This window comes from Pseudomyrmex gracilis, unplaced genomic scaffold (assembly GCF_002006095.1).
Source record: "Pseudomyrmex gracilis isolate BER0280 unplaced genomic scaffold, ASM200609v1 scaffold_93, whole genome shotgun sequence".
Classification (NCBI taxonomy): Eukaryota; Metazoa; Arthropoda; class Insecta; order Hymenoptera; family Formicidae; genus Pseudomyrmex; species Pseudomyrmex gracilis.
The window spans coordinates 478,987-505,261 of NW_018020677.1; the positions used below are offsets into that span (position 1 = coordinate 478,987).

At 40.9% G+C, this 26,275-nt stretch overlaps 1 protein-coding gene and 1 long non-coding RNA gene across 6 annotated transcripts in view; both read left to right on the top strand.

The window, feature by feature from the left end:
* Positions 1–26,275, top strand: part of LOC109855592 — a 93,027-nt gene that overhangs the window by 43,440 nt on the left and 23,312 nt on the right. For 3 of the 5 annotated variants that reach the window (XM_020430029.1, XM_020430034.1, XM_020430033.1), the window contains exons 7-19: positions 858–1,189; positions 6,946–7,080; positions 7,702–7,860; positions 10,912–11,091; positions 11,267–11,492; positions 11,682–11,995; positions 12,158–12,385; positions 12,476–12,649; positions 12,785–12,946; positions 13,032–13,274; positions 13,394–13,624; positions 23,741–23,843; positions 24,876–26,104. In XM_020430029.1, the coding sequence (XP_020285618.1) occupies positions 858–1,189; positions 6,946–7,080; positions 7,702–7,860; positions 10,912–11,091; positions 11,267–11,492; positions 11,682–11,995; positions 12,158–12,385; positions 12,476–12,649; positions 12,785–12,946; positions 13,032–13,274; positions 13,394–13,624; positions 23,741–23,843; positions 24,876–26,104 (3,716 nt within the window). The remainder of the gene's footprint in view (positions 1–857; positions 1,190–6,945; positions 7,081–7,701; positions 7,861–10,911; positions 11,092–11,266; positions 11,493–11,681; positions 11,996–12,157; positions 12,386–12,475; positions 12,650–12,784; positions 12,947–13,031; positions 13,275–13,393; positions 13,625–23,740; positions 23,844–24,875; positions 26,105–26,275) is intronic. The other 2 variants (XM_020430031.1, XM_020430032.1) reach the window with 2 other exon arrangements.
* Positions 18,488–21,289, top strand: LOC109855594. The gene is made up of 2 exons (XR_002250321.1): positions 18,488–18,713; positions 21,006–21,289. It is a non-coding gene; the product is annotated as an uncharacterized LOC109855594 (long non-coding RNA).

Below are 26,275 nucleotides of genomic sequence, written 5' to 3' on the forward strand. Positions count from 1 at the left end.
CCACTGGATTTGTTCGCGCGTGTATATATACACGACGCAAATAACGCGCGGTCGCTTCGCGCGTTATTTGGGCGCTATCGCTCCCGACGCAAACTCTTTTATCACTTTATTCGGCGGAATGTTGTAAGCGCGTGCGGAAAAGTAATTTTTCAATAAAAGTTAATCGGAAATTCGCGCGGCATACTCAAATTAACACGCGGTGTTAAAACACGTCGAGAGAGCGTGCGGTAAGTGTTTGCGCGACGCATTTTTTTCTTCCCGCCCTTTTATAATTTTCTTCGTATTACGTTGAAAGTTTTTCACAAAGTCAGTCGCTCCCGTGCGCGGAGATTGGAAAATGGAACGGCGGCAACTTGATTTGTATGTGTGTGTGTGTGTGTGAGAGAGAGAGAGAAAGAGCTTAATACGGTATGTTTGTGTGCGAAGTTTTTTGAATAAATTTTGAACACGTTAATCTCGAAATGCTTAATCTGTAACATGCATATTAATGAAAGTCAACGTAAAGATAATCCGATTCTGTTGTTTTCGATGTCACTCAATTATTTCTATCCTAATAAAATATTTGTATATAAATGTTATTTTATTCTTAAAAATAATATTTCATCCGCGCTCGACTCTCTCACAGCCTTGTGGTTATTTTTCTTTTTTTTTTTTTTTTGTTAGTTTGATCGTTTCGCACGCGATAATGTCAAGAAAGCGTTTTTGCCACATAAATAATTTTTTTGTGGAAAAAGTACATAGTTTTGCACAGAGTCGAGCGTTGTTTTTTGCGCTCGTGTGACGTATGACGCGTCACGGTTGGAAGAACGAAATAATAGGAGAGCAAATCTCACGTGTGCTTGCGCTATTGTCAACAGACGTTGGGAGCTCTTTGCCAACGGATGAATTGTCCGGCGGTTCGAGTTCGACAGCGGCCGCAGGAGCAGCGTCGTCCATCGTCGGCGCCGCTGCTGGGAACAACCAGACAAGCTCCGACAAGGATCAATCGGTGTCAGTGTCGTCCACCGTCGTTACACCGGCACCGACCCCGAAGTCAAGCCAACCGGCGAGCACCACTTCGGCGGCGACCCCGACGCCCACGCATACGCCAACACCCACGCCGACCTCGACACCGGTACCTGGTGGCCTTGTCATCGAAAGGAGCCCCTCCGCCGTCAGCGACGCCTCCAAGAGTGGCTCTGACATGGTGGTAAGCCTTGTTCATCTCCTCACGCGTGTAAATCCGACGCGGTTCGCGTGTAAAAACGCAATTTCTATTTCTGGAGAGAGCTCTGCACAAGAAGTGCCGCTACGTTTATACGTGGCTCTGTAGAATTACAAAAGATCTTATCTCGTGTAGTTTTTTCGAGTGTATATTTACGTGTTTATAAATATTAAAATCTCCGATATGCGTGAGACATTTCAAAGAGAGAATTGCAAAAGTCTTTATGAAGGTCTTCTATACGGAACAAAACCTCTTCCGTTTATTCTTTATTTATTTATTTATTTTTTTATTATTTGTGATTACAGGAGCATGGCAATGCATTGTTTGAAAAGACTAATGATACCGATATCCCTTCTTATGTGTCATGATCGTTCTTAATCTCGTCATTCAGCAACTCTCCCGCTCTCTCTTTTGTTCTCTCCCTTTTTGCTTGAAGAGGAGACGATCCGGGGGATCTTTTCTCTTACATTGGGTGGAGGCCATTGTGCTGAATCCCTTTTCCCTGCGTAAAAGGATGTTCTTCACTGACTCTTAATAAGCGCGCTTCTCTCTCTCTCTCTCTCTCTCTCATTCTCTCTCGACGACCTTCTTATTTTATCCTGTAGCTGATAGTCGGTTCTCTCGTGGAGGTATTTTATGCGAGAAAAAAAGAGAGAGAGAAAAAAGAGAAAAAGAGAGAGAGAGAGAGGAAGAGAAGAAGAACTCGAGAGCGCTTCATTCCCCAAAGAAATATTTGCTTTGGAACCGCTCGAGTGGGTGACACGCCGATAAAATCCCGATCGATAGCATAATTGGCCTCATTTGGACGACGTTTCTACGACATTCCGATCCTTTTTATTTTTTCATCCCCTTTTGTTGTCGCGATAATAAGAACAGTGGCGGGGCGGCTACGCCAAACGGGAAATAGAATTATTGGCGCAGTCGACACATTTCCGAGGCAATACATCCCCGCCAATAATGTTTATCTTCGTATCAGCGCGATTGATATTTTTCTACGAAACTTTTTTATATTATTTATTCATATTATTTATAAACCGTTTTTCAGCGAGCGGAAGTGTTTCGGGAGATCTCTCGAATTGATCTCTGAATTTATCATATTTGACTGTTCATATTGATATTTTTGAAAATCCATCCAGTTCGTTTCGAACAAACACACACGTTTGCGCGTTGCGGATGTTTTTAAACTTCCGCAACGTAATATTCAACAAATTTGCTCAAACACATTATGTTCGATGCTCACATTACCTCGACGCAAATAACACGCACTAGTACCGAACATAGTAAATTAATATATTATTACGTTCGCCGCGCGTGTAATTAAAGTAATATATTAACGTGTTATTCGAGCGCGCATTATATTCGAGTGTGTATCTATTGTATAGGAGAGAGCGTTATTCTAAATAAATTAATTGCGAGGCCGTTTAATCGAAAGCCGTTTGCCCGGAGAATTTTTAATCGACTTTTTTATATTGGCACGTTCGCGAGCGCAGCGATTTCTCTCGATTTCTCGACGTTTGGTGTGTGTGTGTGTGTGTGTACATCTGATCGAGTGGTTTTTTTCAATTCGCGGATAAATTGGGCGCCTATATATATATATTCGCTTCCTCCCCCTCGCCGAGACTTTTCCTCTCTTCTCCTGTCTTCGAGCGCGATAATAGGAACAGCAGCGGCGCGGCGCTGCGACGGAAATAGAATTATCGGTAAAGAGTTTCGCTGACGCGCGTACGATACCGCCGCTTCTTCATCGCCGCCGCCGCCGCGCCGGCGAGAGGTTTGCGTGATCTTTAAAATTTATCGTCCATTTACCTCCACGGAAACCGTTTGGAATCCGCCTATATCCCCCACGGCTGCCATTTCGACGGAACATTTAATCGTAACAAATTGACACTTCTACCGTACGGATTAGATCTATGGCCCTTTGTGCGGGCCGCGCGGCCGCACAAGCCTCTGAAACGTACCTACCGCCCACGCGAAAACCAATTTTATTCGATGAAAACGGCACAATTTACGGATTAACACTTTCGCCGCCGTTGCTTTCGAGTTTGCACAACGATGGTGGTCGGTCTCTCCGTTGTTGTGTCTCTCTCCGCCAGTGAGAGCGGCACCCGTAAACAATGGCCAATTCACTTGAAATATAGTAGCCCGAGAGAGCTAAGGGTTTTTTTAGATATTGAAATCGTGCGTGATTTAAACCGCAAAACCACATTTGACTTTTGCCAAATTTATATTTTCACGCCGCTAACAAAATGTTAGCGTTTTCTTCGCGATTGTTTGTAACATCAATAGAATTTCGTTTGTTTAAAGAGTTGAGGAAGGAACATCCGCGTGTATACCGAAGGTCATTTGAAAACGTTTATTACGTCGCGGCAAATTCTGCTCGTTCAGCTGTGACAGTGCGTTTATTTATTTTTTCTTTTTTTTTTTTTTTATTGTTATTAACACGTCATACTCGATTGATCGAAAGTCAGCGATGGTTTCTGGATATCGAGACAAGAGAGAGAGAGTTGGAGAAACGAGAACTTCCGATGTCGCGTGTGTTATAATGGATCTTGATGGATCGATCGGAAAACTTTGTTGTCGCGCGCTACATCGGTTGTACATCAGGTTATGTACATTACAATATGACAAATTTAAAAAAATGTATATATTCTCCACTCGCGTTTCTTAATTCCCGCTCGCACACAGAACTAGGGTATTAGTAAATCGATAATTTCGGTCGGCAGTTTACTCAATATTTTATCACCGGACGCGATAAAGCGAAACGTTTCTCTCTACAATATTAATGGGAGTTTCTCCGCAATCCATTAATACAACACGTAAATTAAATTATAAATGTGAAACGGTTATATCGTTGCGTCGATATTTGAAACGTTTGAGATTAAAATTTCTTCTTTTTTTTTCTTTTTTTTCTTTTTTTTTTTTATTCCCGTACTTATACACAGAACGAATAGAAAATTGGCGATTAAAGTTTGAAGTAGATAGATATATAGCTACTGAAGAGCTCCTGATATTATATTCATCTCAAAAGAGGGAATAAACGGACCGACAACATAATATATTCGGCATTAACGGGCACGATTGATTATCGGCTTCTCCTTCCGCTTTTGTGTGACGGGGAGGGAAAGCCATCTCGACGTCGCTGCCTCGTCAGAGAAACGAGGAGCTTTTCCATCGTGGCGAGTGAGAGCGAGCAAGAGAGAGAGAGAGAGAGAGAGAGAGAGCTTTACTACTTATCCCGAACTAATTTCGGACTGTGAGAAACGATTATCGGATATACGCCAAGTTCGTCCGAAGAACATCCCGCTGGCGGAGTCTTTAACGACACTGACGTGACTCGAATTTGCGGCGGGCAAAACGCACTTTAACCTACCTCCCTTTCAAGTGAATTTCCAACCCCGCGATTTCGGTAAACGCCCGCGTCCGGTCGCGTGTTTAATCATTCATTAGCGCAAGTGCGCAAACACATGCCGCGGGTACGCACGTTTGTGCGACACCCGCAATGCAAATCACCGTCGGTCTCTGTTTCTCTCTCTCTCTCTCTCTCTCTCTCTCGTCTCCGGTTGCGCAACGATAGCGTTCGTTTCGGTCCGCGAATACGGCGAAACACGGCAATATCCCTTTCAAACCTCTCTCTCTCTCTCTCTCTCTCTCTCTCTGTGCGCTCTGTGTTATTTGCACGCAGCAATTACCGGGTCGCAAAAAAATTTTATCGGATTCGCGTTTTAACGAGCCAACAACGACGTCTCTCTTTCCCCTCGGTTAAATCCGAGGAAACGTCTGAACGCGATAGGAGGTCGTTGCAGGTCGGTAAAAATGCGTTTAATTAAATCCGACCGATTGTTTGATACGTCGACCGCTCGTAAATTGGAACGGAGCGCGCATCTCGAGAGAGAAAGAGAGAGAGACGCTGCGAGTCTCAAACTTCGGGATCCGATAACGAACAGCCTTCCCGCGTCTCTTCTTCGCTACTTGCAACTCGACGTTCTCTCATCGCATATATTTCAGCGCATCCGGAAATGGAAAGATAATCCCGCAGCCCGCGGTGAATAGCGCGCCGCCGCGATATCGCGTCCACAGAATGGACTGCTTTATATGGCGACGGGAGACAGAAATCCCTTCCCGGCACAATTAAATCTCATTAATTTTTCGCAACAACAATTCGACGCGCAAAAGTGAAATACATGCCGGGAAGATAAGCAATGAAAAATGAATTGATAAAAAAATCTCGACTCATCGAAGGATAGTCGAGTTATTTGCGAGAGCAAGAGCTCTCTTCTCTCTCTATCTCCATCCTTCTCTCTCTCTCTCTCTCTCTATCGGAAATCGGAACGTTAATATTAAATAGGCTTGTTAATTGCGGCCGTGAGCGATAACGAGAAGCAAACCTAGAACCAATCAAATTTAATGACCTACTGTATCTCGCGAGCAGTCAACAACGCGACGCGCACCTGCTCCTTGGTGAAGTTTCAAGTGACCTCTGACTTATTAATTAAAAGCTATATATAGTTTAGAAAACCAGTTTTGCGATTATATAAATAATTTTCTTAATTTTTCGTTCTAATCGTGCGTATGTGTGTACGTGTGTTCGAACTAAATTTCTTACATTCGAGTTACACGAACTTGCCTATATAATTGCATTGAGAGCGGAGTACTTTAGTCACGTTTTTAAAGACACGTGACCGAAGTAAAGTCACGTGACTTTAGTTACGTGATGTTTTTTCTCTTCTCTCTGTCACGCGACCTTCCTTTAGTCACGTTTTTTTGAAAAAACACGTGACTTTAGTGTTGTTTTACCGCTTCTCTTTCTTTCTATTTTTCGAGTTTGATTTTCATCCGTTATTTCTGACACTTTTCATATGTGTATTATACAGGTTTGTAAGACGGTCATGCTTTGTTCCGTTTCTCTGTGTGTGTTGGCGAGTACTCTGTGTACATTCGAGTTGTGCATATGAAATTGCGTATATTCGCATCCCACGGAAAAATCGGATAAAAAATATATTCTCTGTGCGGAAAGTTTCGAGCGTGACCCGAAAAATTATGAGGAGAAGTGTCATTCGGTTTAATTAAGTCGGCGGAATGTGTTGACACGTCGGATCGAATTTCTCATCGCTGAAAATTTCCCCCCGAGTAATCTTGTTCGTTCCGTTACGTTCGGTAAAATATGTTGCGGTCGGGTGGATGCTGCGCGCCGTCATTACCCTCATTTTCCACCATCGTGCTTTATCCTCATTAGCCCTTTCCTTTTTTTTTTTTTTTTTTTTTACGGCATAACTTACGGTTGTTAGCGTCGTTAGAACTAAGGATGCGAACGAGATACGAAATGTTAAACGGAAAAAAATACCTTTGCGCAGAGAGAGAGAGAGAGATTCAAAACTTTTTAATAACACAATCTTTGCCATAATTTAATATCCTCGGAAAAAGTTCAGATAGAATCCTCGAGAAAAATCACTGTGTTCCTGAAGTATTTACGATCAACTGCAATCAAAATTAAAAGAGAGAGAGAAAGAAAGAAAGAGAGAGAGAGAGAAAGCTTTATTTATTTTAGCGCTTCTGGGACAAGTCCCCTAAAGCGCAGGATAGAGAGAGAGGGAAAGATTTTTATTTCTTTGAATCTTCTTGATTGTTTATTAGATGGTAATAAATTCTTACAATAAAAAAAAATTGACACTTTTTTTAATAACTACAACGACCGAAAATTTCTCTTTTTTTTTTTAATGATCCTCGCGGCTTGTTTTTTGCAGTTGAATACGGAATGGGCTCAAGTTGAAGTAATTAATCTCATCAATGATGGCAGCGGTCTCGGATTCGGCATCATCGGCGGCCGCAGCACCGGCGTCGTTGTTAAAACAATTCTTCCGGGAGGAGTTGCCGATCGGGTAAGCGAAAAAATCGACAATCAACTATTTTCCGACAACAACATTTGGCGCAGAGAGATTGTTTAGCGCATAGATAATTGTTATAAATTATTTCTGACAACCATTGTGTAAAGCGCAATCATTGTCAGCATTAAGTTTTATAAAGTTTCTGAACGCGAATATCAGATAAAATTTCCTGGTTCAAAATTGTGATAATTTGTTACGCCACTTTTATCACAAACTGGAGACTTTCAGCAAGTGAATCTCATCATTAATCAGAGCTTTAACCCTCTGATAAATTGCTCTCTTAATCATAAAGGTCTATTCGCCTCGCGTGCACCTTACACTCTCTCTCTCGTCTTCAAATTCTTATTTTTCTTTCCTCCCATATCGAACTATCGCGCGTCACGTTTATTAAAGCGTACGGACTAGGATGTACGTGCGCGTGCTATGAATGGGTCTTTGGATTTGTGCGACTTGCACTTCGCGAGTTGTTTAAAAAAAAAAAAAAAAAAACGAGTACAAAGAAAAAAAAACACATCGCGCGCGAAATGTGAGAAAATGCTTGAAAACGTCGACGTTTAATTCGCTGAATGACAGTCGCGGAAATTAAACGCTTCTCATCGCGATTGTCTGCCGCAGGATAATCGACTTCAGAGCGGAGATCACATATTGCAGATCGGCGATGTCAATCTACGCGGGATGGGAAGCGAACAAGTTGCCGCGGTTTTACGGCAATCGGGCACCCACGTGCGGCTCGTTGTCGCGCGACCTGTGGAGCCAACTTCGCCGGATTATCAGGTACTTTTACCCCTATATTTCCCTTCCCTTCGCGTTTTGCGATCACAATCGCGCGGTATCGTTTTACCATTTTATTCGAATACATCCGTAACGCAGAGAGTGGTGGCTTTAATAACATCAGCCAGCTAATTAGTAATGTAATTGCATTATTTCATTAATGTGTTATTCCTTAATTGCTGCGTTTAATACATTTGATTTGAAAACTCGACAAATATATGCAAAATGTAATTACGAGTGACAAAAAAATAATGAAGACCGGGATGCGCAAAGCGACAAGATAAATTATTAAGAGAAAAATGTACGCAACGTTGTATAATATATAATTGTCTCACACATACTTTCAGGAAAAAAAAATATTATTTATAAACTACGTTGCACTGGCAACTTGTTAAATAAATATCGAAAAAAATTGTTTAAAACTATCATATTTCTTATATAAAGCAAAATTGCTATCAGAAATGTTTAAACCGATAAGAAATAATTAAACAAATAGAGATAAGAAACAATTACTCGCCGTGTCTAATTTTTTTTTTTTTACAGAAATGCTCGTAAATATCACAATGCCGTGTGTTTTCGCTAAAAATTATTTTCACGCACGTGACTAGCACGATAGTAGCCGTATCACACAAATATATTTTTTCTGTATTTTGTAAACAGAATGTAAACTATTGTAACAACCAGCTCGCTCTCGTATTAGATCCTTTCGTACATTCTTTTGTGATGATATTTTTTTATCACAAAATGAGTTGATGATATCTTTTACATTCTCGGTAATAACAAAGTGGGTTCGTGGGTTTTGCTTCAGACTCAAAGAAGAAAAATAGATACCGCAAGATACGACACACGGAGATGGCACTTTAATCTACTTGCGTTCTCTCTTTTATAAATTTCCTTCCTAATTGTAGCGAACAAAATACAGCGGGAGTAGCATGTACATTTTCTCTTTCTCTCTCTCTCCGCAATTCCGCCGCGTTTTTTTCCATGCGTGCTGTTGCAATTTGTAACGTTGCTCTCTTAAGAACAGTTCTTTTCTCCGCAGAAATTGTGTGTAATCGCGCTCGCTCGCGGGCGCTGAAAGGAGCTGCGATAATGTTTTTGAGCCTCGGTTCATTTGTCAGACCCGCGCGAATTCCCGCGCAAATTGGACGCGAAAACATCACCCGGGCATATTTGCAAGCAGCCGAGTTACGGCAAATACGCGAGCCATTAAATTCCGCCGTCGGTGTTCAAGATGTCCGTCGTGACTGGTAGATTGATGGCACGGGCCGCGGCTCGCGTACGTCATTGTCACGACCCGCCCTTATTGACTATCGCAAGTATAGGACTACTACTACGGTCGAGAGGAAGAGAAGGGATTTCTCTCGCCCAGACGAAATTGCGTTAAATTGCGGATCATTAGGGCGATACATTACCGATCCGCAGTCGGATCGATATCGCGAGAAACTTGTTCGTTCGGTTGCGATCTCGCGCGCGATTACTTCGCGCGATTATACTTAGCCCCCGACGGCGAGTAATCGACGATGAAAAACACTGGTTGCCGCCGGAGGAATTCCTGATTGCACGAACAAGAAGAACTCGACTGGATGTAATTTGGGGATTATGAATGATGCACGGGATGTTTTCTACATGACGGTTCTATTATTTCAGCTGCGATAAAACCGCGGAATCGCGTCTCCCGGAGACCGATGGAATTTCTCACACACACACACACACACACACGCTCCGCGGGGAATCGTGCGCGAAAGATTGCGGGGAGATTGCTTCGTCGTGGGATTAAAATTGAAATACCTCGGCTGCTGCGGCAACTTACGAGCGTCAAGTTTTTTTTTTTTGTTTTTGTTTTTTTTTTGGTTTTTTTTGTTTGTGAAAAAGTGAAGCGTGTTCGGCGCGTGTTTTCGACGTTGTTCAAGCGGCGGAGATGCAACTTTGTTCAACGGGAGAACAGCGGTATAAAACGAAGAGAGCGAAACAAACCGAGAGAATTCAAGCTTTTTAATGAATTAAACTTTTTGACGTTTCTGCGATAATTAAACTGTATAATGTCACGCGCGCGCGGTGACAAAAATGAAGTAACTTCGTTATGAAGTTTCACGTGTATGTGGGTATAAGAGAGAGAGAGAGAGAGCAAGTACATTAAATGCGCGAAAAGAGTACTGAAGCGCATCGGATTTTTCCACATTCAAGAAAACCCTGACGGGTTTCCGCGAGTTTTTTTTTTTTTTTTATTTTTATCTGATCAATATTTATGACCTGCTTTGAGTATATTACGAACGGCTGCCGTTCTCCTCACGCGAATATTTAAACAGCCGAGCTGTTTTCCCGCCGTCAATGTACAAAGAGCACACACGTTCTTAGAGATTTTTTTCTGTTTTTTTTATCTCATAAGGTTTGTAAAAACAAACTCCGCCGCTCTTTCGTCGCCGCTTGTCGATTTGTGAACATCACTTTGCGCTTGTAAACGTAAAAAAATGAGAATCAACAACGAGATGAAAAAATGACACGACGCGCGCGCTTGGAACGGGAAATCTCTTTAATTAATTTTTGGTTGACCGAAAAAAAGAGCCGTTCGGATTTTAAATATAATTTTCTTGCATATTTTTTTTTTTTTTTTTTGTATTTGCTCTTGTAACTGCGAGAATGAAATAAATACGAGAAAGTGGAGCAGGATGAACGAAATCATCGTCGCGCTCTCTGCGCGATTGCGTACAAGCGCGAGATAAATAACATTGTTATTATTCCGCGCACAATCCACCGCAATTTCTGAATCGCGAAGTTTTTCACGAGCTTTGGCGTACAATCCCGCGCGGAGTGGTTAATATTTTATTTACTCGGACATAGGACCCGCAAACTATTTTTTTTTTCTTTTTTTTNTTTTTTTTTTTTTTTTTACTACGGATGAAAATTCAAATCCCGTAGGAAATGCGCTACGTTCGCGCGCGTCATATGGAAAAGCGCATTCGTTTCCACATGTATATAAATTCGCGTTCGAACGAAAGAGAGAAAGAGAGAAAGAAGGACGCGTAAAATCTCTGATCTGTGTGATACTTGCAGGCGCTCGGCAGTCATGCCCCGATCGTTCCGACGAAAATTCTGGGAGATCCCGACGAGCTGGACAGACATCTGGTGCACAGCGTCTCTGCGGAGAACTACAACATGCGACATGTGCAGGGCGGCGACACGAGCTACGACAACGGCTACATGTACTCGCAGGAGTCAGACATTGAAATGCACGTGAGTGCCGCCGGGGCTCGTGATCCATTTTTTCTCGCGTCACGACGCGAACACGAGCATTTCTTTTTCTTCTTTTTCTCTTTTATTCTTGTTTCTTTTTTATTCTGAATAATATCGTATTCCCATCATCCCGCGCGATATGAAAAGAACTTCTCTCTCTCTGTCTACCCTCCAGGCAAGACCCGGTCTCATCATGGACGTGGTACGCAACCCAATGCCAATTGGCACGATGCCAGTTATACCGGCGGTGCCACTTCCGGTGCAGCTCCAGGATCTGCCGGTGCTCACGATGGAGGCCCTCGACATCAATTCACTGCCAGAAATGGAGCGCTTCACGGTCGCGCTTACGAAGGACATCTACGGTCTCGGCATTACCATCGCCGGTTACGTCTGCGAGAAAGGTAACGGAAGGAAGACAGAGTTCTTCTCGACATGAGTGGAAATTCTCTCACTTTTGACTTCTCAAAAATAATGCGAAAGTAGCTTTGAGATAAAAACGTGACATCGTCCAAGATAGTCGTAGATGCTATCGTTGTTAACATACGCAACGTGCCGACCAAAGCGACGATAAAAACGTTTGATTCTTGCAGAAGAACTTTCCGGCATCTTCGTTAAGAGCATCAGCGAGGGTAGCGCAGCCGACTTGAGCGGTAAGATTCAAATAAACGATCGCATAGTGGAAGTGGACGGTCACTCCCTGCAGGGCTACACCAATCACGAGGCTGTTGAGGTGTTAAGACGTACCGGGCAAACGGTAACTCTTTGCTTGGAGCGATATCTACGTGGACCAAAGTTCGAACAGCTACAACAAGCAATCGCCGCGAGCGAGTCTACCTCAGCCTTGAGACTACCTCAGCCGAGTTCCCCGTCGATAACGAGCCTACCTAGTTTCCCCATGAGCGCGGTACATTTAACAATTAGAACTTACTTAAAAAGATAAACGACTTCGTTATAATATAACTTGGAGTAAACGTTAAATATTTTTAAACGTTTAAACTTCAGGGGACTTTTTGTTATTACATTGGCATATTATACAAGTTATCAAGTCTACGTTTGCACTTTGCAGCAGGATGGCGAGACCACCACCGAAATAGAGCCAGAAGGCGAATCGCACACTACCGTGGACAGCGCGATACTGCAAGAAGGCGAGCGTGTAAGATCGTCGGACGAACAGGATGACGCGGCCAACGTCGAGGCTCTATTGAGCGACCCGTCGACCGAGCTAACGCCTCAAATTCGCGCGGCTATTAAAGCTAAGTGGCAGAAGATCGTCGGACCCGATAGAGAGATAGTGGTAAAGTAGCTCGTTCTCGAGCGTAAAATCCTGATTACTAAATAAAAGCGCGCTGCGAAAAACATGTGTATTGGCTTTTTTTGCGAATAGGTCGCCCAACTGAAGAAGTTCGCCGAAGGCAGCGGTCTCGGAATCAGTTTGGAGGGAACAGTCGACGTGGAGAACGGGCAGGAAGTACGGCCTCATCATTATATACGCGCCGTATTGCCGGAGGGTCCTGTCGGACAGAACGGCACCCTGCGTTCCGGCGACGAGCTGCTAGAGGTTATCGAATTTCCATATCTTTCTAGCGAAGCCTTAAGCTTTTTCTCTATAGCGTTTCTTTTCTTCAAAGCGCTCGACAAAGTGCTCTCTTCTCTTGAACAACGTGTCTGAAATAGATATCGTGTTCTTTTGAAGGTGAACGGCTATCGTTTATTGGGTATCAATCATATGGAGGTGGTTAGCGTGTTGAAAGAGTTGCCTATACACGTTCGTATGGTTTGCGGAAGAAGGATCGCTTCCCAAGATCCACTCTGTCCCATCGACACCGCTCAACATCAGGCCGCTTTTCAGACTAGAGTAAGTAGATAGTAAACACGGTGTCAGTCACTGTGAGTCGCCGCCGCTTTAAAGAACCGCCGCGAATATCAGTGTTCTCCCGTAGAGTATTCTCGGCGGGTCTCTGCAGAACTTGTTGCCCACAATGGATCGCCTCGTGAAGGCGAAGTCGGACGGTTCCTTGGCTTCGACGACGACCACGGCCACAGTAACCGACGCGAGTCTAAATAAGATGAAGTCGCGCTCGTTAGAACCGCTTACCGGACTGGCGATGTGGAGTTCCGAGCCGCAAATTATCGAATTGGTTAAAGGAGAGAGGGGCCTTGGGTTCTCCATTTTGGATTATCAGGTTCGAAACGTGTTTTTTTTTTTGTAGCGCAGAATTTGTTCACGCCTCGAAAGAGAAAGAGATTGTTGATAATCATCCGCTCTTTTTTTTTCTTTTTTTCCCGCTCGTTTCGCTTTTAGGATCCAATGAACCCCAACGAAACTGTGATAGTAATACGATCGCTCGTGCCCGGAGGGGTGGCACAGGTTGACGGGCAGTTAATACCGGGCGATCGGCTTCTGTTTGTGAATGACATCGCATTAGAGAACGCAACACTGGACGAGGCCGTGCAGGCGCTCAAAGGCGCCCCGAAGGGAACGGTTCGCATCGGCGTGGCCAAACCGCTGCCAATACCAGACAGTATTGTCCAGGTGAGCGATCAGGACGACCGGATTGAGGCTGCAAGAGACCGTAACGCCGATTCGGCGGCCGCTACCTCGATCGTGGATAGCCACAAACAGAGGCGGGAGTATTTCCGTGAACGCAAGGTCAATGTGACCGAGCCGCCGCACATGGATTTGATTGAGGGTTTGAAACATCAGCACAACCTCGTCAAATCCGAGAGTTTCTAATTTAATTATTAGAAATCGCTATTTCAGTTAAAATAACAAGACTCAAGGCTCTTGCCTCTGCTAAATTTCGCCGTGGTTCGCGTGTCTTCGAGACGGTCGATATACGCACGCGATCGAACTTTAAAAAAAAACCACACACAATCGCGAAGGTTTCCTTCTGTTATCTATCAATATCGCGCTGAAAAATTACGCAACAAATGCAGTTCTTTAGTCGGTTAAAACAGAACGTACGTGCGCACGAATCCGAATGCATATTTCCTACGGAGATTCCGTCCATAAAAGTGAAGCAACCGTCCTGCATTTTTTTTTTTTTTATACATATATGTACTAAATATTATACTAAACAGACTTATTTTGGAGTGTCGTTGAATAACGAGCATGAAATATTGTTTTATTTTATGTGTTTATAAAAATCGTTGAAATTTCTTCAATTGTCGTCCCTTGTATGTATTTGTTGTTTTTTTTTTCTATTGCGCGCATGCACACGTCCGTCGTTTGGTAAAAAAAAATTGGCAGAACCTTCGAAAGAAATAATTGACGTTGGCATGATATCGTCAAAAGGGTATTTTTAATACTTGCCATTTTTCGTGCGACTGCTTTCATAAGACCACCCAAAGCAAATTTAGCACATTTTAGTGGAGAAATGAAACGTTGTGGAAATAGAAATAAATTATTATATTTTATATGTATATATACATCTCTCTCGCACAGGGGGGAGTGTGTATTCGCGCGTGCACTGACCTTCAATAATCTATTTCTATTTCTACATACGTGCAATTGCACATTCGAGAGCCCTTGTGTAAGATTTTTGTAACGGAACATTGGATCATGTAATTTCTTGAAGCTATCATAATTGTCAAAGGTTATTTTATATACAGGCATGCATGATGTATAGTAGTTTATTTGTGTTAAGTTCGTCGCGTCATCTCATATTTAAGGTGCGTATATTTTTTTAGTAGCAGATACTTTTATATGTTACATTTACACATCGACTGATTTTTTTTGTTTTCGATCTTAGATTAAGTGTTTTATTATAATATATCTTTCGTCACAACACTCACTTTTTTAATGAATCGTGGGTCAATGTGAAGCATATTTACTTCGACACACCACCGATATATATATATTTCGTCGCGAAAAATATTTTAAATCTCATCTCAGAGGTGATTTGAACACACACATTAATATTCACGCACAATATCGCAGCGCACCAGGACGCATTTTATACTTGTGCTTTTGCATCCCAAATTGTGTTAATCTGTATGTTTTAAGTTAATCATTTTGTTTTGTATATTGTACACACTGTCCGCTGTGCTATCATTGAATTTAATTTTCTTTATATACCACGTGTGACGGCACATTGTAATAAAAAGAAAACAAATCTGTTCGTTTTGGCACCGAGTAATTTGTGATTGCGATCATTTTAAAAATCTCGCGTTAGATATTTTTCCAAAACTTTTTCCTCGCGTGTAAAAAAAAAGACGGTTTTATATTTTTATACGTGCCAATTTGAAATGCCAGCGTATACATTTACTTGCGAAAAACAGCGCGTGAAATTGGATTACATGTAAAAAATTTAAGCGAAAAATATAAATGTCAAATGTTACAAAAAAAAAAAAAAAATTGACAATAGCTCGATCTCTACAAATGAATAAAATAAAAACAGAAATAAAAACAAATAAAAACAAATAAAATACGTAAGATAAAGAAGTTCTCCATTTTTACCGAGTGCAATTAAAACACATGCATGTAGGTTTGTGCCAATAAATGAGGTGCCGTATATATATATATATATTATATTATTTCGTTCAGTTTGTTTCAAATATCCTGTCATTATCCTGCTATCCAGTTACAGATCCTTCATGTGTTTGTCAGTTTCCTTTTGTGTTCGCTACACAATGCTTGTTTTCTTCGTCATGATTTATATAATAATCGTTTACTTTTTATTTCAGCTCGTTTGCGTATTTTACGATATACTTCATTTTCTATAATAATTTAACGTTTAATATAATTGTATATACTTTTCACGCGCGTTCGTACCATTGCAATATCGGAACATCCATAAGAAATCAATAAAAACAAGAAGAATAAAAAAAAACAATTTTTACGAGTACGCAAAGTTATTTTTCGACGATATCGCAAAGCGCGCGACGAAGTCGTCGTTTTTGTGCCGATATATTTTCAAACAAAATATACGCACACAACGTATTGTTTATGCTTGAAATTACATTTACAATACAATAACAAGTCTTATCTCGAGCATATTTATTTATTTAGGGACTTCTCGGTCGTCGGCCGAAGCTACAAAAGTCACGGAAAAGAAACGAAATTGAACGAAATTGAGGTTAACGAGACTCGCGAAAATTATCGGAGACCAGGAACGCATGTAGATAAAAGAGGTATACGAAGGTATTCGAAGGCGTCGCCGCGTCGCTCGAACTGCCCACGATCACTGCGAGGCATGGCGAGCGGCGACCAATCGGAGCGCGGGGTTCGTAGCTCCTCCCTCCCCGTCTCTGAGTCGACGTTAAGCGAGTTCGACGCCCATCTCTTCGCATACCTCTTGCGCCAACGTGTATTCCTGTTAGCTTTGTAGCATTTTGTCTTCATCTTGGGGCACTTTTGACGACTAGTAATACTCGGATTCTGAGATTGCGCGTTCCCCCTCCTCTTCGCAAACCTCCTGCGCCGACATATTCGCCTGCTACCCGTGTAGCATTTTGTCTTCATCCGGCGACAACCGGTCGTTCAACCGAGGTCGAACTCGCGAGTTCGTTAACCCTCACTTTTATTCTTTTGTTAAATTAATATAATTAAAGTTTGATTGACAATTGTGATGTGTAAATGAAAAACAATACGGTACGCGTACTCGGAATACGTTTACCAAGTAAATAATTTTATATATATACTTAAACAATTTTATATATAAGTAATAAGTTTTAAGGCATTATAATATAATGCTGTGTATATATTATATATACATCAATCGACGTAACTGACACAAGCAAAAAATGATCCTTTTTCCTTTTGTACATATATTTTGTACATATTTTGTACATACATATATCCGGTAGTCTTCTACAATTGTAAAAAATAGCAATAATTAGGTTTTCTTAGGTATATTAATTATATGAAATTATATACAATTATTGCATATGCTACTATTTTTTACATATGCATTTATCTCGACGCAACTGCTTTTGAAGTAACAAATATAAACCGAGAAACAAATTAGTAGAATTTTAAAGCGCAAGCAACTATATTTCTATATATATTTTTCTTTTCATATTTATATATATATATATTATATATATATAAAATATAGATTATTGTTTTTCAAACTTGAACGACTTACGCGTAGATCAATATATCAAATCGTTAATTCTGTGCTCCGCTTCCAAAAACGAAACAATACGGTTAACGACGTCTAATGAGATTTTTTTCGACGACACTCGTATCCTTGTTTTGCGGTGATCAGAAAAATGGGGGAAATAAAAGAAAGAAAGGTCGGACATTCGGCGAACTTGAGAGAGAGAGAGAGAGAGAGAGAGAGAAAAAGAAGTACGCGAATGTACATAATCGGCGCTGCTTTGATCAGCACCGGAGAAAAGTAAAACGGAAAATAATAAAGAGATATGGTGAATACAAAAAAAAAAAGAGAAAACATGAGAGAGACGGTGCGAGAGAGAGAGAGAAAAAGAAAAAGAGAGTTTGATAATAGCGCTCGGGGTGTTTACCGCGGATGGGTTGTATATTGCCCGCGACCATCAACTAAGTAAGTACCGAACTAAAACGATTGTAATAGTGAATGAAAGTTGCCTGGTAGAGTAGCTGAACAAAACAACTTTATTGCATATTTCGACTGACTTCTCTCACATACTTTCAAAAATTTTTTCAAAACTCACCAAAACACACACGATCGTCTTAGTGATCTTTGTTTAGCAAGTTGCAAGTTCGTTTTGAGGAATTATATTTTGTTGCGTATTGTTATATTTGCCATTTGTCTCCTTGCAGTCGGTCGGTCGGTCGGTCAAGAGAGAAAGAAAGAGAGAGAGAGAGAAGAAAGAGTGAAAGAGAGAAAGAGTGAAAAAATAGAGCGAAAGATACATATAGACACAGGTTTTTTTAGTAGACAGATAAAGAGAAAAAGAAAATACGTATGAAAGAGAGAGAGAGAAAAAAAGAGAGAAAGAGAGAGTGAAAGAGCGTGCATTTCAGAAAAGAAACGACAGAATGAAAGATGAATGAGAAAGATGAGTGAAGTCTGAGTGAGAGAAAGAAAATGACTCAAGTAGCCTGAGAGAGTGAGAGAATAAAAGAAAGAGAGAGAGAGAGAGAGAGAGAGAGAGAGAGAGAGAGAGAGAGAGAAAAAAAGAGAGAGAGAGAGAGAGAAAAACGTGTGAAAGGAAGAGAATAAAAGAAAGAGAGAGAGAGAGAGAGAGAGAGAGAGAGAGAGAGAGAGAGAGAGAGAGAAACGTAAGAGTGAAAAACGGAAAGTTTGAAAGAAAAGACGAAAAGAAACTCGTGATAGAACGTGTGTGAAAAAACGAGAGGCAAGTAAACGATCAAGTACAAGTTGAACGATATTTGAATCTATCATCTCTTTGTTTTTGTTTCTTTCTTGATTGTGTCGCCTTTCTTTTCCGTTCTTTTATTATTTTATTCTCGTTTCGCTATCTTCGATCTTTTTTTCTTCTTTCTTTTATTTTGTTTTTTTTCTTTTTTTTGTTCACAAGACAGTTGTTTAAGCTACGAACTCCCACAAGCAAGCTCGTATGTCAAACTTTTCGCCTTTTTGTAGAGCTCTACTACCATTCTACTACTGTCTACTACTCACTGGCACCTTTCTTCACTATTATCAAGAGGCGCTCGTGTGGGGATCGATACCGTACGTTAACTACTACTTACCTGTGTTACTATACCTGAACTCTTCCGATCGACTTCCCGAATACTCGAACGGGGGCGGAGAAAACACGGACGGGGCGCAAATAAGCCTTCGACGGGTCTCTAGCCGCATGGAATATCATGAGCCGCAAGTTACGTAACAAAAAATCGATTCTCCTCTCCTCAGGCTTCCTTTTTTCTTCACTGCTTCAGAAAAAAAAAAACGCGACGCTCTCTTGTTATTAATAATCTCTCTTATAAAAAAAATAAAAAAAAAAGTCCGCGTTCTCTCGAAGGCACGCGAAACGATTATCACGATTATTGTTCTCTCATTAATTGTTCTCGTTAATTAACGTTGTTACTGTTGTGTATCGTTGCTGTTTGTCATCCATTCATTATCGATCGTCACTAATTATTTGTATTTGTCACTGTTTTATTCTGTCATCAGTTTTTTTCCTCTTTTTTATTCTCTAATTATTGTTATATCGATGTCCATCTCTGTTGTTGTTATACTCTGTATACCTTCTCCTCGCTGTGTGTGTGTGTGTGTGTGTGCATGCGCGCGTGCGCGCGTGTGCGTGTGCCTGGTGTCTATTGCGAGCTTTATTTTGCGCAGCTGCATAAAACCTTGAAAAAAAAACGCGGAATCTTCGTACAACAACAACAACAACAACAACTCCATAGAAAAGTTCTCTTGCTGCTACCGCGAGTGCTGATGAATGCAGTTTTTTTTATATATAATAGACTTTAGGGATGCACGATCCACGTTTCTTTCTCGGTCTGTTTTTGTTGATCGTTTTTCTTTTTATTAATTTATATTTGATGTATAGTCACAATCGCTTCTCCCGCAAGCGCTTCTTATGGCAATTTGCACACCGAGAGAAAGATCAGATGCGAACTTTTTTGTTACACAGCGCATGGCGTTTTCGTTGTCTCACACAACAAGCTGTGATACGTTCGGATAATACATCGCGTTTTAATTTGTTGTTTCAAGAGAAACCAACAACAAATAATTTTTTTTTTACACATTTAAAAATTGACGAAGCTACAATCGTTGCTTGAAACAGATTTGTTTAAGTAAAAATTTAAATTCAATTTTTTTAAACCGAAGCGAACTTCACTTATCCGAAGAATAAAATGGTCATGCATCCCCATTTGTTATTATTATTATAAATTCGCTGTATAAGCGAAGCGTGAAAAGTATTGCAATTTGTTTGAGAACTATATTCAATAAACTTGAATGGAATAATATACAATACGCGCTTACAAAGTTGTGACAAAAATAAATCGTCTAGAGAGACGATCTCGTTCTTTTTCTCATTCTTATGAAAGAGAGAACCGAGACGGGAAAAGTTTGCGAGAAAACTTTTCACGCTTTTTCCGTGCGACGCGAAGCTTTGCAGCTTGAGAAAGAGAAAGAGAAGAATATCAATTCGTTGCACGTTTACCGAAGCATATGGCAGCACGAGCGATTATTACGTAAAAATTGCTTCTTCTTGCCGCGACATCTGTGCGCATTCTCGTCGCAAATCTGCGCGCGCTCTCGTGCGTATTCCCGCGTATCTCTCAGCGGCCGCTCTCTGTTATTATTCTTTTACTATATATTGCGCGAGATATGAATTTAACATTTTATACTTCGGTAACTATTTATCATTCGGTCGCTGTCGCGATAGATACGCTCGCTCTCGACTCGCTCTCGACTCGCTCGATGGGAGAGAATAAAATCTTTGTCTGACGTAACGTATCGCACGCACATATATTTCTGATAATTTTTCCGCGCCAGACTTTCTCTTTTATATGTGTTTTTAAAATATAATATTATATTTGCATATCCGTATATGTGTGTGTGTGTGTGTGTATAAATTACGTAAAAACTAAAACTGTTATATATCAAAAATTTACGAACGTACAAATTCCTCTCTCTGATCCCATCGTGCGTTTCGTGCGATATGTAGAAACAATTCTGCTCTTTTTAGCGAGTCCGCAGTTTTTCTCTCTATATGTGTGTGTTTTATGCACTTGTTTTAGTTTTTTAAATAAAAAATAAAGAGAGAGAGAGGGAGAAAAGGGCGATCGAAAAGAACAGAATTGCAATATCGCGTTAGCGCGCTTTTGTAGAATTTAGGAAGAATGTCGCGCGAATAAACGTCGTTGTCGTCAATACGTGATTATATAAATATGTATATATATATTTATAAATATATATATATATATATATGTTTGTGTTATATAAAATACAAAAATTTGTGTGTCGCACATCTCTTTCTAACTGTGATATTTCTTTTTCATTTTTCAGAGCGAGGCATAAGCGCGCCGAGGCCGGATACATTTCCGACGCAAGTTACGCATTTTACCGCAGTTATCGACCAAAAAAAAAAAAAAAAAACGAACAAACCCAAAATACCAAAATAGAAAATAAAATTTACCACGATAAAAGCAGTATATAAATCCTTGTTTATGCCCGTTTTAATAATAATGACAACGTCGATATTCAAGACGGCGTACTCGATGTAATTTCACGCGCGTGACCGCACGTGCGTGTGCAAGAGCGGGGAAAAAAAAAAAAAACAAAAACAAAAACAAACGCGAACACAAGAAACGAAAAAAAACCGAATGTCCCGTCCTTTCATTCGTTTATCTCAGATTTTTCCCCTATTGCCAACATTCTGAGCTTAACGACCCGATTTGTGGAATCATTCACGAGTGAATCGAAATCGACGTGTTCGTTTTTGATTTTTCAAATAAGTCGAGAGATCAAATTAAACATAAAATTTACTTGATACGTAAGGAATACAATTCTTATACAACGTACTCTATATATGAATATATATATATATATATATAAATCAAACGAATGATTTTCGAACTACGACGAATTTTGTAATTTCTTTTTCTTTTCAACGGCCGTGCCGTTTCTTGATGTACTTCTAAATTCGTGATTGTTATGAAAAATTGTATCATTCTAACACTTTGTTATATTTTACCAGAAATATATAGAAATATACCAGAGAGCATTACGTCTGTGCGTGTGTGTGTGTGTGTGTGTGTTAAAGATATACTATTGTACGAAATATCGCGACAAAGTCGCGTGTTCTCACAAATTTTTTTTGTTCCTTAAAGAAAAAAATATTTTATTATTACGCAAAATTTGCGTTACCTTACGATGAGAATGTGTGTTTTTTTTTTGTTATTTACAAAATCTTTAATTATCTTTTCTTTGGTCCAATTTTCAGTATCAATAAACGTGTCAGTAAATAAATAAATTCTGCGAAGTAGAAGTTAGGATTCGCTCGGTTTTTCTGTTACAATTGTTTCAACGAGCGTAACAAAGCAATAGAATGATAAACGGAGAATGATGAACGGTCACGAACGTTTTCAAGTAGGCTGTTACAATATGGATGTTCCGTAATGCAAGTGGTACTTACAAACGCGAATCCGCGTTAGCGAATGAATAATATCGCAAACTTGCGTGAAAATTGGATGAAAAAAAAAAAACGTATATCTCGAGATAGAATATATTGAGTGATATGATTGTGACAATAGGTAAGTTTTCACATTACAAATCTTTTTGTCTCTCGATAGGCTGCTTCCATAAAATTTATAGTTGCATAGTTTATTACATCGTAGAAAGGTTTACTTAGTTGTTACAATATTAATTGATTGTTTTAAATATTGCCATATTTTTTATTATACACCTGTATGGAGAAAAGTGAGGGATGCGGTGTAACAAGAGCGTCCGAAAAAAAACAAAAAAAACAATTGGTTATTGGAGACCAAACAAATCTGCACAATAAACATATGTCATATATTCTTTCGCACCCCGAGAGACTCCGTGTCTTGATTTTTAGAAGCCTTATTTCTTGGATATTTACCAATCGACAAGAGTGCGCGACAAGAAGCACTTGGCCATCGTTATGCAGCTTTAAGAAGTTTCATCGATTGCCAGACTTCTGTGCAGTCGATTGCAGAGAGTCTCGTCTCCGTTTTTTAAACGCGATTCTTATCTCCCGTCGCGTCGCTTTATTTCGCGTGCACGCGAGATTGGAAAGTTTATCCCGAATAATTCCGTTCCGAGTAATTTGCGCAAGAGAATCGATTCAATCGGTTTGTCGTTCGAGTGAATTACTTCGATACAACGAAGTTACATCGAACGAAACGAGTCGAACGGCGGATAACTCGTTTTCATTCTCGTCTCACTGAGAGAGAAGCCGAAATTCGTCTTTTTTTTTTTTTTTTTATCGCACGTAATCGCGAGAGGAGAATTATTTACCGAACGATACAACGCGACGCGAAATTAGCGCTTCCTTCTCGGTCAGGTCACTTATCTAATTGCGCTCGATAACCGGTTTCTTCGGCCTAATTCGGTTAAAAGCGCGCGCAAATAAGTGCACGCCTTCGGTAAATTGTACTTCGTAAATTGCAGTTAGACGTCGCATTTCCGATGCGCATTAACCGGTGTGCATAAATTAAACGAAATGCTTGCGAAGCGTCATCCAACTTCGTTTCTGATATTTTGCGTCAACGTGTGTAATTTATTTTATATGTCCTTCGACTCCTGAATCCATCGTAGAGTCCGCATTCGGTAAATGATTCTTCGTCGTTTTATTTTTGAAAAAAAGAAAAAAAAAGAGTCGGTTACGCACGACGATGGTTTGCATTGTCATCGACATACGCGGATTTCACAATCCTATTTGAAAGAAACTCTTTAACTTTAACTGGATTATCGGCAACGAAGAGATTACCTGTATATTGTTAAGCGACGTTTACGTTCATATGTCGCTACGATCCGTCTTATTTTTTTTGTTTTTTTGTTTTTGTTCTGTAAACACACATCTGTGCGAAAAAAAAAACATTAGAGTTTGTTTCTCACACTCTTGCGCGCGATCAAGCCGCCGCACTTCTCTTCGATCAAATCGTTTTAGAATTTAGAGTACGAGACACGCTAGAGCTATGTAATTACTGAAGTTTGTACCAATTGTCTAATTATTGTTTTTCTCTTTTGCTCCTTTTTTGTGCTGCTCGATTCCACAGCAGAAGATGACGCCCAAGATCAAACGAAGCAAAAGTTTTCCAAACGAGAGCGAGACGACCGATCGCGTTACCGAGCTCGAGGACTTGCTCTCTTCGAGATCAGGTATTGTTGCAAAATAATTTAATGCAAAATCACTTATCGTCGCTTTTATAACAGATTTTTAAGACGCCATTTCTTTTCTAAAAAACACAAGCGTGTAAAATTAATAATATCACCACCAACACGTAAAACACATGCGTGAAATTGAAGTAAAATCGATAAACACACGACAATTATTATGAATAAACAATTATGCGATTCTTATCTAAGTTACAAAACAAATAGTGGTAATTTACCTGATGACTCGTAATTTTTATCAGTCGTGTCTGAGACGTGTTTCGCAACACGGCGAATAAAAATTTCCATTCAAAAACAAGCGCGTTCTGAACACGACGGGTTCAGATAACGCTATTGTTCCGGAACAGAGGATATGTCGCGTCTTGTTTCGCGAGACACTATCGCGATTTCTATGCGAGCTTCCTTTCTTCTTCCGACAGAAGCGTGTGTCTTCTCTGACATAAACATATACAACGTAAAGAGAGAAAGAAGAGGGAAGAGAGAGAGAGAGAGAGAAGCGTAACGGAGCAATTTGCCATTACCATTCACGTCTGATATACGAAAGCCATTAATTTTGATCTTGCGATTATGTAGACTACCTTTACGGATACTTTATACACAAAAGCGCGCTGTGCTCCCTAACGCACATTGCGCTGTAACACGCGATATCCTTTCACGCCACCACCGTTCGAGCACCGAAATAAATACACTCGGAAGAATTTATTTATAAAGTGCGACTTCTCAATAATGCAAAGATGCGGGAAATTTTTTCGCGATCAAGAAAGTCAAGATTTTCAATTTTTCTTTCAATTTTTTCGCGATCAAGAAAGTAACATCTCATCTCATTAAACATGTAATATACAATTAAACTAGTTTGTGAAAAATATTCTTGTAAGATCTCTTAAAATTTTTTTAATAGCATTTGTAAAACTTTATTTTTAAAAAAAGAATAAATACTTAGCACGCGAATGTCTGTCGTAAGTAAAGATTTTTGTCGCGCGATTATTCTACGAAGAAAATTCTTCGCTATATTCGCAGGATTCAGTGAAACATCGACGAACAAACCGGAAATCGACGAGGACGAGGAAGACGATTGGAAGGATGCGTCTCCGATTACGCCGATCTGCAGTCCCGCGCGTCGACCTCCCAGGCTTCATCATCGGGACAAACGGTCACCGACCAGATACGTCGACGTCGACAACGACGTCGAGATCATTCACGAGTTCTATCCGACCACGTCCAAGACGATGCACGAGGAGACGAGCATCGTGTCGTACGGTGGCACGATAATCGTCGAAACGACGAGGATACCCAGACACACGAAGGACGCGACAACGAGAATGGAGAGGGTGGCGCCGAAGGTGAAATTAAAGAAGCAATCGTCGTCCACGGAGGTGGATCGCGTGCCTCCCGTGCAGGAGGAACCGTCGTCCAGCGCGGAAGAAGTGTCCAAGGTCACGACGAAATCGTTGCGAAAATCAAGGGAGGAACGCCGGAAGACTTTGAAACGCCACAGCAGCGCGGAATCCGAAGGACGTACGTCCACGTCGAGGGAAACGCTCGAGAGGTCGGACACGTCGTCGGAAAAGGGCGCCAAGAAGAAGATCCTCGCGCTGAAGGAAGATACGTCCAGACGGAAACTGGAGTCGCTGGGAGACGAGGAGATCAGGAGAAAGGCTGAGGACAGTTATCGGCGATCGAGGGAGGAGAGAAAGAGTTTGAAAGAACAAGAGTGTATCGAGAGGGTGACGGAGTTCTTGACGAGACACGGTATTCTCACTGTTCCTACTTATCCCGACAAGAGTCTCGAAGCGGCGGAATCTCTCGTTCCTGAAAGACACGAGGACGAACAACCGGAACAACAATTGAGACGACCATCGGCCGTTAACAAAGAAGAAGAGACTCCCTCAATCGATACGACGCTCGTCGCGTTCGCGAAGAGGAGGGAGAGTTTGAAGAAAGTGCCTGAAGTGGTGCAGGAGGCGACGGATTCTCTGACGGATTTGAAAGTCACCGCGAAGGACGCCAGGAGACTTTCGGAGAGCAAAAAGCAACGACCGATCTTGGAACGAGCCTCGGCAGCCATTTCGGATGTTCAACAACCCGAAGCGACGATTCAAGAACCGGCAAAACGACCCAGCTCGTTGAGAAAGAGGAGAGATTCCTTTTCGCGAGAATCCTCGAGGGAATCGCTGTTAGAGGAGAAAAAGGAAGTTAGGATTCAGGAGGACGTTCAGGAGATCTTCTTCGAGGACACGAGCGAGCAGGTGAGGCGAATCGATAACAAAACAGATGTAATTTAAGTAAATATTAATTTTTTTATTGCGTAAACATCTCTCCGTACACAATTAACAAAACTAATAAAAATCTCGAAATATATTTTACGTAAAAAAAATCGGAGAATTTTTAAATTCTCGAATCTCTCTTGTATTCTTTTA